The sequence below is a fragment of the Sus scrofa genome, chromosome 1 (assembly GCF_054392235.1).
Source record: "Sus scrofa isolate SSC_HxYL_T2T_F1_AM1 chromosome 1, Sscrofa_HxYL_maternal_Yorkshire_Landrace_v2.0, whole genome shotgun sequence".
Lineage (NCBI taxonomy): Eukaryota > Metazoa > Chordata > Mammalia > Artiodactyla > Suidae > Sus > Sus scrofa.
Window position 1 is genome coordinate 86,315,656 of NC_139383.1, and position 14,700 is coordinate 86,330,355.

Genomic DNA, 14,700 nt, shown 5'->3' on the forward strand with positions numbered 1-14,700 from the left:
ACTAGAAAATACACACAGACCTCACTACTACCATTTTAATCAAAGCAGATTAAAGATAAGCTTACCCGTTTACCCTTGTTTGTTTGTTTCAAGGGATTTCGATGGCCTGTCTCTGCATCTTGAGGGGGTATGTTCTCTCTAAACAGAAAGAAAATACCCACGATTTTCAAATAAACATTGTTATTTTAACATGAAAGTATATAGTGAAATGTATACATAATATAAACATATGACAAGCATTTAAAGACTGGATTCAGTTTTCTTACCCATACAAAAACCTGGCTTTAGCAGTCTGTCCCCTGGAATCACAGCTGATGTTCCTATTCTGTAAATGCCCAAGTGTACTGGAGAATGGTTCCTGCACATTTGATACTGTGGGTGCTACAAACATTTTGAAATTGTAATTAAATTCATAAAGACATAAGGAAGACACAAAAAAGTCATCTCGTAAAGAACAGTCTAAGTCAATTCATAGCAAATATCTGTCCCCAAATAAGATATGCAGACGTGAAGATGTTATGATGATATACTGCATAACTGCTTTATCATTACAAACTGTTTACCCAGAGTAAAGGCATATCTCCTATTTCTAAAAGCAAAAAGTCATTCTCTTGCCTAGATCAAGCCTTTTTTTTTTTTCTTTTTAGGGCCGTACCCCCAGCGCATGGAAGTTTCCAGGCTAGGGGTCTAATTGGAGCTACAGCTGCCAGCCTATCCCACAGCCACGGCAAAGTGGGATCTGAGCCATATCTGTGACCTACGCTGCAGGTCACGGCAACGCCAGATCCTTAACCCACTGAGCAGGCCAAGGATCAAAGCTGTTTCCTTGTGGACACTAGTAGGGTTCATTATCACTGAGCCACAATGGGAACTTCCTTTTTGTTTGTTTTTGATTGAAGTTCACTTGATCTATAATGTTGTGTTAGTTTCTGGTAAATAGTAAAGTGATACAGTATACATATATATATTCTTTTTCATATTCTTTTCCATTACAGCTTATCACAGAATATTGAATACAGTTCTCTATGCTATAAAGTGGGATCTTACTATTTTATATCAAGTTGTTTTTAGTGTGTTACCAGAGTCCAGTTAGTAAAAAAAAAAAAAAAAACATTCCAACAAGAGAGTAAAGACCTTTACTTCTGTAGGAGTTCCTGTCATGGCTCAGCGGTAACCAACTGGACTAGTATCCATGATCCAAGTTCGATCCCTGGCCTCGTTCAGTGAATTGAGGATCCGCCGTTGCCGTGAGCTGTGGTGTAGGCTGGCAACTGTGGCTCCGATTTGACCCCTAGCATGGAAACATCCATATGCCTTGGGTGCGGCCCTAAAACAAAACTTTGTTACTTATAAAAGTCTTACCTCTTTCCCATCTAAAACTTAGTGTTAGATGTTGATTCTAAATAATTATTTCATTCTAAATAATTGCTATTTTTCTATAAAATATATATCCTGAATCCTTTTGGCAGGACAAAAATACCACAAGAAGGTATTAACACACACTAATTTGTTTACCTGATAAACTCTTCTTTTCCTCCTCTGAAAGTAGCTGCTTTTTTTGGAGGTTTAAATTCCGAATGGCAACTTCTAGCATTTCTAGTGGCACTGCCCCACATTCTACAGCTTTATGAAGAAGTTGCTTACTTTTTTTGAAATTACCTAAGAAAGTGAAAAATAATTGTCATTTTATTGCAGCAAACTTCACTCCCCAGATACAAATTCATCAGGACCTAGGAAAAAAATTTAAAAGCCTAGAGCAAAAAAAAATTTATCACAGACTTCATTCCTAAGCAAATAAGCAATTTCTCAATTTTGATAACAATTCATGTCAGTTTACTTTCATAACATGTACTTGATGTAATTATGTATTACTTTAGCATCCACTGTCCATTTTCAGAAGTAAAATAAATATTAGCAAAGCAGTTACAAAGTGGGGACAACAAAGGTCAACTAGAACAGAAATTTGAGAGAATTTAGTCAAAAGGTAAACTGAGCTCTAGATGTTGCAACAGTCTCAAGAACATCAATCTGTTACAAAGCAGTGTAATAATCATCATTCAAAATAGCAGTCATTAGGGAAAGGCTGACATTTTTGCTAAAGGGAAGCCCCATCGAAAGGATACATGTGAAAAAAAAAAAGTAACAATAAAGATTAATCTTTGCTACCAGACTTAGGTACACTGCCCCAAAATGCAAGATAACTGACAGATCACCAAAGCCACTTTTCTGACTATAGATAAATTACCAAAAAATTTATTTCAGCTGCAAACTCACTAAATACATTTAGTCTAGAATTTCAGTTATAAATATTAAATGTATATATGTTTGTTATGAAATGCGTCATCAGCATCTATGGGAGCCACTGAGTTATGCGCCAAGCTTGGCACTTGAGGTATAAGAATGATTAAAGGAGTTTATAAATTTTAAGAATATAAACATATTTGATAGTGGTTAAATCTACATTTATTCAGAGTAGTGGTATTTCATGTATTGAGCATTTCAGGATAGCCAAAGAAGAGAGAAAAACCTAGATAGGAACTAGTAATTATAAAGATTACTAACGTCATAGACTCCTTTGACAATCTGATAAAAACTATGGAAATGTCTTCAACACCTACAAAAATACACATACACAACAAAAGCACAAAGGACTTGAGGGATTTTGTGTATTTCCTGAAAGCCTATTCATCAATCTTGTTCAAAACAGTCACAATTTTGATCTGGAGGTTTGACTATATCACAGTGGTACCAATATTGTTTCTTTTTTTTTTTTTTTTACAAATAATTTGAGATTTTCAAAATTTGTGTTCTAAAGCTATCAAGTTTGTAGTTGCTGTTGAAGCTATCATACCTCGAAATTTTTTTTTTTTTTTGTCTTTTAGCCATTTCTTGGGCCGCTCCCGCGGCATATGGAGGTTCCCAGGCTAGGGGTCGAATCGGAGCTGTAGCTGCCAGCCTACACCAGAGCCATAGCAACGCAGGATCCTAGCCGCGTCTGCAACCTACACCACAGTTCACAGCAACGCTGGATCGTTAACCCACTGAGCAAGGGCAGGGATCAAACCTGCAACCTCATGGTTCCTAGTTAGATTCATTAACCACTGAGCCACAACGGGAACTCCTGGAATATTTTTAAAAGTAGAATGAAGGCAAGATAAGAGGGTTTTAAGATTGCCCTTGTTCTATCCAAAGTACAGACTATGAAGAACCAAGTGAGCAAGAAATAAAATCTTCTATAGCAGTTTACTTTTTTAATTAAAAAAGAACTACGAATTAATGCTACAATTATATTTGGTGCTATGACATTCTAGCACATGAAGAACTTAGATCCAAGTTCTAGCTTAAATATCTTATATACTTCATCCCACAAATTCTCAGTAAGGAAGCCACTTTCCTTTAGGTGTTTCTTGAATCTAATTTTCCTGGATTACTCCTTTCAAATGGAAGGGCTAACAGTCTCTACATGTACACCTTCTTCCCCCGTATTCTCATCTGATCAACTTTCATGCCTTTGGCCTCATACTTCTACTTCATACTCGTGATTTAATATTCAAATCTAAGTTATAGCAGGAAGTTATCTCTTACTTCAAGTTTGGACTTGACATTTTCCAGATTACCTTGTGAGAGCTCAAACTGTGCAAAAGATATATGCACAAAAGCAAACTTCTTGCAGTTTGCTCTGGCCATCTGAAAGTAGTCACGTGCATCATCTGGCTCTTGAATCCTGAAACAAAGAGTTCAGAGTCAAATTTTAGGAAAAAGGACACAGTTGCCTAAGTTTGATAACTCCTCACTCTATTTTTCAAAAGACACAGGACATTGGAGGGGTTTTTGCATGTAAAATTAAAGTTAATTTTTAAAACCTTCTTAGGGAGAGTCTAGAGTATGTAAATTTTACAGAAATTTGTGTACAGCAAAGGTTTACATTATTTCTTTATTATAAACAAAAGGAGTTGGTGAAAAAACAGTAATTTCCTTACAAGCAATCCTGAACATGTTTTCATTTTACTCTTTGGTGATGTAGTTATGGGTTATGTAACAGAGTTAGCCAAATGCAGTTAAAATGCTAATACTTACGCTTTTAGTTCAGCAAATCTCACTTGAATTCTAGCAAAACTCTCATTCTGGCCGTATTTATCTGGAGGAAGTGCTTCAATTGCTTGATTGTAACGGCCAATCAATTTATTTAAAAGGGCATCATTTAAAGGGACACTGTTTTTCTCTAGTTTGAGCAATAAATTCAACCAGTCCTCTGGATTGTTTGCCATCATCATCATTTGGTTAACAGTTCCTGAGTTATCTGAACGAGAGACAAAATATACCACAACAGAAGAAGGACACAAAACAAATGTCAAATTGCACTTTTCTTTCAAATTATAGTTAATCTTTTACATTCTCAGCATGAACATACACAAACCCCTTCAAATATTTAACAATTCATGTAAATATATAAGCAACTTATTTACATATATATATAACATATATATTACATTATATATATATGTATGTGTTATACACACACACACATATATATACACATAGTTAATGAGGGTCTGTTTTACTACAAAAAGCTGTATCTTTCTACGGAAAGAAAAAGAAGTAAATGTTTATTAAAAAAAAAATATATGCAGTCTAAGAAAATGGTACACTGTAGCAATAAAATTCTATTTTAGCATCCTAACAATCTAAAGAAAATCCAAGCCTCTCCCACCACCTCAGTATCAACTTTCTCGGAAAATTCATCAATTACTTATTCACTAAAAATTTAGAAACTTATTGTCCCAGCCTAACATAACCTTCTTTACAACCGTATCTATCCAGCATTATCTCCATATACCTCAAACTGACTTTTAAACCAATCGAACAAAACCAGTTTACAAAAGATAAGCAACTGATGTGCTCATTTTTTCTCCTTCCAAGTTACCCACATTCCTCCACAATTTTCATCTTGTAATTTATTTTTAACTTTCTTTCATGTTAACAGTTTTGGGTGTTGATATATATATACTTCACCCATAGCATGCAGATGCCAAGGGCAAGAGATCAAACCCATGCCACAGCAGTGACCTGAGCCACTGCGATGACAATGCTGGGTACTTACCCAACTGAGCCCCTAGGGCACTCCAACAGTTTTTAAAACTAAGACAATATGAATTAATGTCACTGTCCCCTTCAGGATATTTTAGTCACTACTAAACATTATTAAATTCAGATTTCTCAGAGAAATTATCAGTAACCTTCAACAAGGGCTAAATATTTGCTTTTTCACAGTTACTGTTTCTACTTTTTACAGAAACATAACAAATTCATAACTTTGCCTTAACTCTTATATTTAACCTGGTCTGATCTTAACTTCATTTTCCAGTTATACCTTCCACTGCTTTCCAATCAAATTAGTCTTCAAGGTGTCTAAAAAAGTCTTTGCAGATGTATTCCTCAAGCTCCATTCTCTCTCTATTCAAAATTTAAAGCATCCTGTCTTTATTGTGTTAGTATTCATTTGATGCCAAGTGTATATTAGAGTGTAGCATAGTGGATACACAAAATTTTTCTCATCTAGAAACCATAGTTTTAATCTTCCTCAGTATTATAACATCTTACAGCCCTTTATTTATTTATTTTGTCTTTTTAGGGCTGCACCGGAGGCATATGGAGGCACCAGAGGCTGCCGGCCTACCCCACAGCTACAGCAACGCCAGATCTGAGGCATGTCTCCAACCTACTCTACAGGTCACAGCAACACTGGATCCTTAACCCACTGAACAAGGCCAGGGATCGAACTTGTGTCCTCATGGATACTAGTCAGATTCGCTTCTGCTGAGCCACAATGGGAACTCCCCCAATTATCAATATATATTAGGCATTCACAATTTTGAGCAAGCTGAAGATTTTAATTAAGGACTCGCTTACCTTGGTGTACAAGCTTTATTAGCACTTTTAATACACATACTTTAAAAATTAAATACACATTTTATTTTGTATGTACATAATTTGTTTTAAATAATACACAAAATAAAGTATGGTGATAGAATATCACCATATTAAGAATTTGCTTAACATCAAAATGATCAGTTTCTAAGTTGTTTCAAGTGGTATGACCTGCCATCACGACTAGTTACAAGTTCTTCCATTCCTTTTCAATCCCTCATCCATTTAATGGCTAGTATAGATACAACTTATCCAAAGGTCACTTTTCTAAAAAACCTCAACAATCTAAATCATAGTAAAGAATTCAGTAGGGGGGGCCTTGGTGGGGGGTAGAATTCATCTTCTGAGCTAATACTTTTCATAAAACTAGGGCATTAAACTTTGGACATTTTTACTCCATAATTCAATAAATATTTAAGTACCCACTACTTGCCAGGCACCACTCTCAGCTCTGCAGCTACAACACAACAGATAAAAACCATACCCTCATGGAGCTCACATTCTAGTGGAGGAGACAGTGAACACATGAATAAATGAGATAGAAGGTGATTGGTGTCATGAGCAAAGTAATACAGGGAGGGAAACGGGAGGCACAAACCCAAGCCAGAAGGCTGCTGTTTTAACTAGGTGTGTTAGGGAAAGCCTCGCAGCGATGACGTGTGAACAAAGACTTGGACGAGGTAACATGGGCAGATAGCTGGGGAGCAAAGCTCAAGGCAGAGAGCAAGAGCAAAGGCACTGGGACAGGAGCTGGTCCAGCATAGGGGAGACACAGCAGGGAAGCCACTGTAGCTGGAACAGAGTGAGGAAGGGAGGACAGGGAAAAAAGGCCAGAGGAGTAACAGGAAGATTCTTCAAACCAAACATTGAGTGTTTAAATTTGTCATTTTATTAAGACTGGTGAGGCTTTCTCAGTTTGCAGTAAAAAAAGGAATGGGAAAAATGGCACACCTGTTAATGGTAAGTATTTCAGCAGAAATGATAGTTGAAATTAACTCAGTGTAATGCAAGAGTTAAGAAAATCTGCCTCTGAGCACACTGTAATAAAAATTGTTAGGGTTCTTTTTAAGAAAGCAGGGAATTGTGGAAATATTTCCACACAAAAGGTTAAAACATAAAATGTTTGTGCCCTAATTGGTAAGCATCAATCACTGAGAAAATTACATTATGTGAACACCCAGTAGTTAACATTTCCTTCATCTCCAAGAGCACTCAAAAAAGGGAACTTACCTGTAGTATCAGCAGAGACTTTATTCAAGCTTAGCTCATCAGTAAGGTCTTCATTTTTAAATTTATTTTTTATATCTCTCACTTTGTTCATTATGGAATCAATTGTCAATTCTCTGCCACCTAAATCCTCAGCCTCCATTGCTAAGGAAAAAAAAAAAATTTATAATACCTTTTTAAAATAGCATTAAAGAAAAAAGATGTTGCAACTAGCCTTTTAGAACCCAGGAGATAAAAGCATTAGCTATATGAACACATCTCAACATGGATGTTATTAGGGTGGTATTCATGAAACTATGTGCACAAAAACAAGAGCATGTCTGTGTACTCTGTCCAGCAAGGTTTCCAACAGGTAAGTACACCTTTTATTCCCAACATTACTTCTATAAAGGCATTGCACAATTCAAAAGTTGCTGATCCCTTTCAAACTTCCCATTTTTCTTGTACGTTTTCCTTTCACTCTTTCTCCAGTATTATTTTCTCACGACCATCTGTAAATTCAGTGGTTTTTAAAAAATGTAATGGTATATTTGCTTGGATTCTGGTAGTTACATACAGGCATAAAAAATCTTTTTGGTAATATAACCATTCTTTTATTAACCTGCTTTATGTCAGTAAACATGCATATTGCAAGTGCTTTCAAGGCAGAATACTACATCACAGCCCTTTATATTGATAAATGGGATAGCAGCAAGCTTCTTTTTGCACATATTTGGCAGAAACATTATTTGCTATCTTAATCATCCTAATAACCATGTATCTAGTACTGAGCACTTGCAGGTCTGCAGGGTGTTGATGTTTGGTCAACAAAGTGTCCCAGCTTTTCTTCCTGTCACTCTCTGTGATTCTCAAATATCAACGTCGCCCTTGGTCTCAAGTATAACAATGAAAAGGGGCGATAAGGTGAAGTCAGGTTCGAAAGGTAACTGTCAGAACCATGGCCACCACCTCCTTCTCTCCCAGTGCTAAAACGCCAGACAAGAGGGAGTCTCCCCAGATGCCCTGCCAGGCCATCTTCCCAGCCAAGTCCACACCCACCTCTCGCTTCTGGGTTCTCTGAAATCTCCGGTACAACCCGCTCCTCCCCCCCAGCCCAGCCCGTTGAGCCGCACCCCGCGTCCTCTGCTAGGCTCTCAGCCCTTCCCACCTCGCTCCCACTGCTCACCGACCCGCGCGGCGGGGCTAAAAGCCCACACAGCAGCCGCCGCCGTCCCTCCCGGCCCTGGCGAGGTAGGACTCTCCTCCAGGAAGCGGAGTTTGGAAGAAAAGATGGAATCCCCTTCCCTCTCCGCAAACACATTTGAATTTCCCCGCCGCTACCTCCGCAGCCGCCTACTGGTCAGTCCCAGTCACGTGGAAGCGTCTTCCGCGATTGGCTCGAGTGCGCGAGCACTGGCCCGTGGGTCTTCCGCTCTGATTCCACCCTTGCCGTGCCGGGGTCTTGCACCCGGGTGCTGAGTATCGGCGGGCGTTCCCGGGGAGCCAGTAGGCCGGCTCTCCTGCACCTTCCCATTTAGCCGGGCCCGGGAGCCCCCAGAAGTATGGCTCCCAGGCAGATATACCCACTGAGAGGAAAATAAGAGCGCCGCCGCTGCTCCCAGCATCAGCACCTAACAGATAACTTGTGAGTGGGCCTTTCCCCGCCACCGCCACCTCACTCCTCAGTCCTTCAGGCTCCTCACTGCCCGGCTTAGGGAGGTTGTGGCAAGGAAGCATCGTTCACAGTGCCTTCAGCCTTGCCGCCAGCTCAAGACTCCCAGTGCTTTTTGTCCTTGAGCTTTCACTTGTGCCCTTCCACTACCCTTAAGTGATTCTTTGCTTTGTCTTCCAGCCAAGGCCCTCCCCTTTGTTAGAATTCTGCGCAGAACTCAGGCGCATCAAGATTGCTCTACCAGAGCTCACCTATCAGCTTCCCCTCCTCCAAACCTGTCCCACTTTATAGCTCAAGTGCCCTCAGGGAAAGGTCACCTCCCTTGTAAGCTAGGCAAGGGCGAGGCTCTGCTTGTTAAGTGGCTTTGTGGTCTAAGGCAGTGCTTTCTCTGCATCTGTGAAAGGGGATGCCTGTTGTACCAGCATGTTGACATATGCTTGATGGTAGGACACGGTGGTTGGTTTTGGTTTCTGTAGGAAACTAACTGCAGCTGTCACTTGTTAAAGACAAGGCTGGCCTTTGAACCCTGCATTCCCAGCTCTGACTAGCCACCAGCCAGCCTGAAAGCCGTACCTCACCTCATACATCTTTCCTTACCTTTTGGCTCTGTATTTTCACTTCAGCAGAGCCAAATGATTTGCTAGACTTGGTTGGCTAGTCAGTACATTTGCATCGTTGGGTCTAACACTGGTTTTTAGTTGGAGGAATTTACTATTCCACCATTTCTCATTGATCTCTTTGGGGCCTAATCTCAAAACTTGCATTTCTTGAAAGTATTGCTGCTGACACTTCTTTCTGCACCCTTTTGGTGATCTCCTCCAGTCTTACAGTTTAAAATACCATCCATATGTTAATGACTTGCAAATGTGTAAATCCAAAAGAACTCTCTCTCCTAAACTCCAGACTCATATATCCATTGCCTGCTTAACACCTCCACTTAAATATCTCAGGTATATTTTTTTATTTTTATTGGAGTATAGTTGACTTACAATGTTGTGTTAGTTTCAGGTGTACAGCAAATTGAATCAGTTGCACATGTATATATCCATTCTCTTGCAGACTCTTATACAGGTTATCACAGAATATTGAGTAGATTTCCCTGTGCTATGCAGTAGGCCCTTGTTATTTATTTTATATATAATAGTGTGAATATGTTAATCTCAACGTCCTAATTTATCCCTCCCCCTCAACATTTTTCTTTGGTGACCTTGAGTTTGGTTTTGAAATCTTTGAATATGTTTCTGTTTTGTGAATAAGTTCTTTAGTATCATTTGTATTGTATTCCACATATTAGTGATCTCATGATATTTGCCTTTCTCTGTCTGACTTACTTCACTTAGTGTGATAATTTCTTGGTCCATCCATGTTGCTCAAATGGCATGATTTTGTTCTCATAGGTATCTTAAACTCAAAGTGTTCAAAGCAGTCCCTGATCTCCCTACCCCCAACCGACGTCTTACAAAATCTTTTCTGTAAAAAACATTCATTGTTCCATTTTTAAGCCAAAAATCTTGGTGTCATTCCTGATCCCACATCTAATCCATAAACAGATTGTATCAGGTCTGACAAGGTGGTCCTGGAATCCTATCACTTTCCTCCACCTCCATTGCTCTTGCCCTAGTCTCAGGCACCTTCATCACTCATCTGGGTTATTGCCGGTAGCCTCCTGGCTGATCTCCTTGCTTCTGCCCTCAGCTCAGTTTGTTCTCCAGCACAGCAGAGTCATCGTAAATGAGATCATGTCACTTCTTTGCTCAAAACTATGCAGAGCTCAGATAAAAGTCCAAAGGCCTAGAGTTGTCTGGTGGTACAGCACATTAAGAATCTGGCGGTGTCCATTCTGTGGCTCAGGCTACTGCTGTGGTGAGGTTTGATCCCTGGCCCAGGAACTTCTGTAGCCATAAGCGCAGGCAAAAATAAAGTCCTTTCAGTGGTCTAGAAGTGCACTACTTACTATGGCAGCCATTAGCCACATAGAGCAATTAATTGAACACTTGAGATATGGCTAGTGCAACTGAGGAACTGAACTTTTTAATTAATTATCTTAACTAATTTAAATTAAAAAACATACTCAGCACAATTAGTGGAAGACTTTAAGTCTATTTGGAACAACATGAGAATGTGAATCTACTTTTCCAACTGTAAATTTTGTGACATCTAAACGCATTAACTACTTTTCCGATGAAAGTGTTTAATATGTGCTATAAGTATAAATACACATTTTGTTTTGAAGATTTAGTATGAAAATATATATATATATATATATTTTTTTTTTTAGCCACGCCTGTGGCATATGTAAGTTCCTGGGCCAGAAATTGAATCCACACCACAGCAGGAACCTAAGCCACTGTGGTGACAACACCAGATCCTTAACCCATGTGCCACAAGGGAACTCCTATAAAATATATTATCAATAATTTTAAAAATACTGATTATAGTTTAAAATGATGTTTTGATAGATTGTGTTAAAATGTATTATTAAAGTTAACATCCCTAGTCACAGATCAGAGAAGACTAAGGAGACTTGACAAATAAAAGCAATGTGGTATCATGGATTGTCTCCATGGACATTAGTGGAAAAACTGATGAAATTCAGGTAATAAGTAACTTGAGGTTTGGTTGATGTAATTTGTGTGTGTGTGTGTGTGTGTGTGAATGTGTAAGAACAATATTTAGTATCTTTCAGTTATGCAGCGTACACTTACATTTCCATTTTTTTAAATAGGAATTCACTATTCTCTGCGGTGTCCGTATACAACTGAAGTGTTCAATCCTAAACAAATTAAATGGTACTAAGAATATTCTTAGAACTCTTTTGGGACAAGACTTACCTCCCTAATGACAAAGTTCCCAATGTCAAATTGTTTATGAACAAAGTAAAGGTTTATAAATATTCCAGCATTTTTTAACTCTTCCTAGCATAGCTTGGAGGCTGATACAAAACTCAACAGAAGTAAAGGCTCGATGGCCAGCATGAATATGCTTTATTATTTCTTCCCTGAATCCAAGAGATTTCATCAACAAAAACAATAGCATCTTCTCACCAACCAAAGCACTGCCATGTTGATTAGATCACACTGACACTCAGAAGAGACCAGAGTTAAGTGACAAGGCTGTGGGGAGGTGGCAGGGGTATAGCCAGTGGAAGAGGGTAGACAAGGAAAATGTGATGGAGAGCTGGGAGCCCACATTCCTTTACTATCACAGAATTACTTAACCTTGACTTTGAAAACCAGAGCAATTTCAGAGGTAAGGAATTACCACGGCTCTTACTAGTGATGTTGAAGAAGAAAAAGATTAGCCAGGGTCTTTCACTGATAGGCAATAAGTTTTAGGAAACAACAGAGACAGAAGCCAAATCAAGTCAACATAAAGCAGTAATAAAATATAAAAATAAGACATTATTAAACTATATTGGATGTTATCCTAGGTCTCAAAAATTTGGAAAATGTATTTTTAAATTAAAATCTTACTTCGTCCAAAAATCCAAAGGGAAAAAGTACTAATTTTAGTAAAGATAGCAACAAATATGTAGATATAGATACACATATGAATAATGCAAAATAGATTTACAAAGCTGTTTTTTTGGCAGTTTTACTTGAATTTTTAAGGAAAGTAAATATAGATATCTTAGCAGACAAATTCTCATTCTGGAGAAGCAGGATGCAGAAATAAAAGGTTCAAGCATCTCCCTTCTTAAAAAGAACATTGAAACAGATGACTTTACCTGTCAAACCTTCCGGTTGGCAACTTTAATAGATCTGGCTTGATTTCTCAAATTCCACAAGTCTGACAAAGTCATTTTAGTTTATATCAGTGATACCTGGTCATCTACTTTCAGTACCTGTGCCATTCAGCCAGAAATTCATAAATAGTAGTCCCAGGAGAGAAATCTTTAAATTTCTGAAGGGAAATACTGCTCAGTAGATAAAATCTCCTGGAATTTCTTGTAGAAAAGTTTCCTCAAATTTAAATCATTTGGAAATGGCCTTCTGCTCCATTTTTCTCTTTTTCAGACTGTCTGCATTGTCCTAAAGTATATGAAGAAACTACAATTAACCCCTCTGTTACAACTGGTTTCCAGTTTCTGAGCATCTGAATTACTCTCGGGCACAGAATCGCCTTCCTGGAGGACCTGGGCTTCTTTAGATGCCCCCTTTCAGCTCGAAGGAAGCTTTCCTGAGCCCTGCTCTGTGCCAGCCAGGGGTATTTCAGACACTTTTCATCAGTGGCTCGATCCTCAGGTTTCTTAACTAAAGGTGTCTTGATGAAGTCAGTAGCTGACTCAGACACAACACACCAGATTCCTCCTCAGAATAATTTAAATTCATTCATCTGTGAGATGCTGAGGAACGTTTCTTGTTTATTATCACCTAAGAAAGGTGATATTCCTGTCAGCAGGACATATGTTAACTCTCCAATGCCTCACATATCTGTTGTCATGCTGATAGGATCATAACTAAGAATTTCTGGAGCCACATACTCAGCAGTGCTCGTGATCTCCCGAGCTCTTCTGAGCTCTTAACTGTTCTTCATTATTCCTTTTTTTGGGGGGGGGGGGCGCGCAATATGGAAGTTCGTTCCCAGGCTAGGGATCAAATCAGAGCTCCAGCTGCCAGCCTACACCACAGCCACCACAATGCGGGATCCAAGCCTCAACTGCTACCTACACCACACCTCACAGCAATGCCAGATCCTTAACCCACTGAGAGAGGCCAGGGATCAAACCTGCATCCTCATGAATACTAGTTGGATTGTTTCCACTGCACCACAGCAGGAACTCCTGTTCTTCATTATTCTTCATAGACCAAAATCAACTAACTTGATGTCACTCAATGGAGATTCACTTGTCAGCAGAATGTTCTGACACTTCAGATCAAGATGAACTGCATCATGAGTGTGTAAAAAGCGAGCACCTTCGAAGATCTGCCTCATGAGTCTCTGAATTTCTTTTTCCTTAAAGGCTTCTCTGTCTGCAACATGCTGGTCAAAGATTTCAGCCCCAGGGGCATATTACAGAACTAAAATCATTTCTGATGGAGTTTCATAGACTTCATGCAAGTTAATGACCCAAGGATTGTCCTATGCTAGTTCAAGTACAGCAATGTTGTGAATTACTTCCATCTGACAGTCTTGGCCTTTTCTTCTTTCTCTCATGAACCTTGCCACAAATTCTTTTCCAGAGTCTTTCTTTATACATTTCCTCACCACTGCAAATTTCCCCCTGCCCATCTCCTGACCTGGACTTAAGCTGTAGCTGTCCTGGAAGGGCTTGGTGGGCACCCTGCTGCCAATCTCTGTCAGCAACCCGTGGGCTGGGGTGGTGGCCAGAGCAGCAAGCTCAGACCTTGGCTGGCCGGCTTTTCCAAAGGAATCATGGCCTGGTTAATGTAATTTTGACAAATGTACCACAGTATATTAAGATCTTTACAATAAGGAAAATTGAGAGAGGAGTGCACATCAACACTGTACTACCTTCGCAACCCCTGTGTAACCAAAAATTACTCCAGGAGTTCCTGTTATGACTCAGTGGAAACAAATATGACTAGTATCCATGAGGATCCAGGTTCAATCCCTGGCCTCGATCAGCGGGTTAAGAGTCTGGCATTGCTGTGAGTTGTGGTGTAGGTCACAGACATGGCTCAGATCCCATGTTGCTGTGGCTGTGGCATAGGCCAGCGGCTATAGCTCCGATTTGACCTAGCAACCTCCATATGCTGCATGCTAAAATGACAGAAAAAGACAAAAATTACTCCAAAATTTTAAAATTTCCTAAAATATGGAATTTTCAAAGGAAGGGAAAGAGAGCTAGAGAATATATTAGAAGGAAAGATGGCCCAAAATTGTCCAAATCTGGTAAAAGCTATAAACCAACAGATTGAAGAAACTCAAGA

The 14,700-nt window shown here is 39.2% G+C and overlaps 1 protein-coding gene and 1 pseudogene across 8 annotated transcripts in view; both read right to left on the minus strand.

Moving 5' to 3' along the window:
• TTK (TTK protein kinase) overlaps window positions 1-8,501 on the minus strand; it is a 48,293-nt gene extending 39,792 nt beyond the window's left edge. For 2 of the 8 annotated variants that reach the window (XM_084964357.1, XM_021092069.2), the window contains exons 1-7: window positions 8,476-8,501; window positions 7,159-7,299; window positions 4,078-4,300; window positions 3,618-3,724; window positions 1,516-1,659; window positions 267-381; window positions 66-138 (exon numbers count right to left, since the gene is read on the minus strand). In XM_084964357.1, coding sequence (XP_084820483.1) covers window positions 66-138; window positions 267-381; window positions 1,516-1,659; window positions 3,618-3,724; window positions 4,078-4,300; window positions 7,159-7,297 — 801 coding nt within the window. In that variant the 5' untranslated portion in view covers window positions 7,298-7,299; window positions 8,476-8,501. The other 6 variants (XM_084964351.1, XM_021092055.2, XM_021092077.2 and 3 more) reach the window with 3 other exon arrangements.
• Window positions 8,502-12,726: 4,225 nt separating this feature from the next.
• On the minus strand, window positions 12,727-14,184 carry LOC146406180 (serine/threonine-protein kinase 17A-like; annotated as a pseudogene).
• Between the last annotated feature and the right edge of the window lie 516 nt (window positions 14,185-14,700).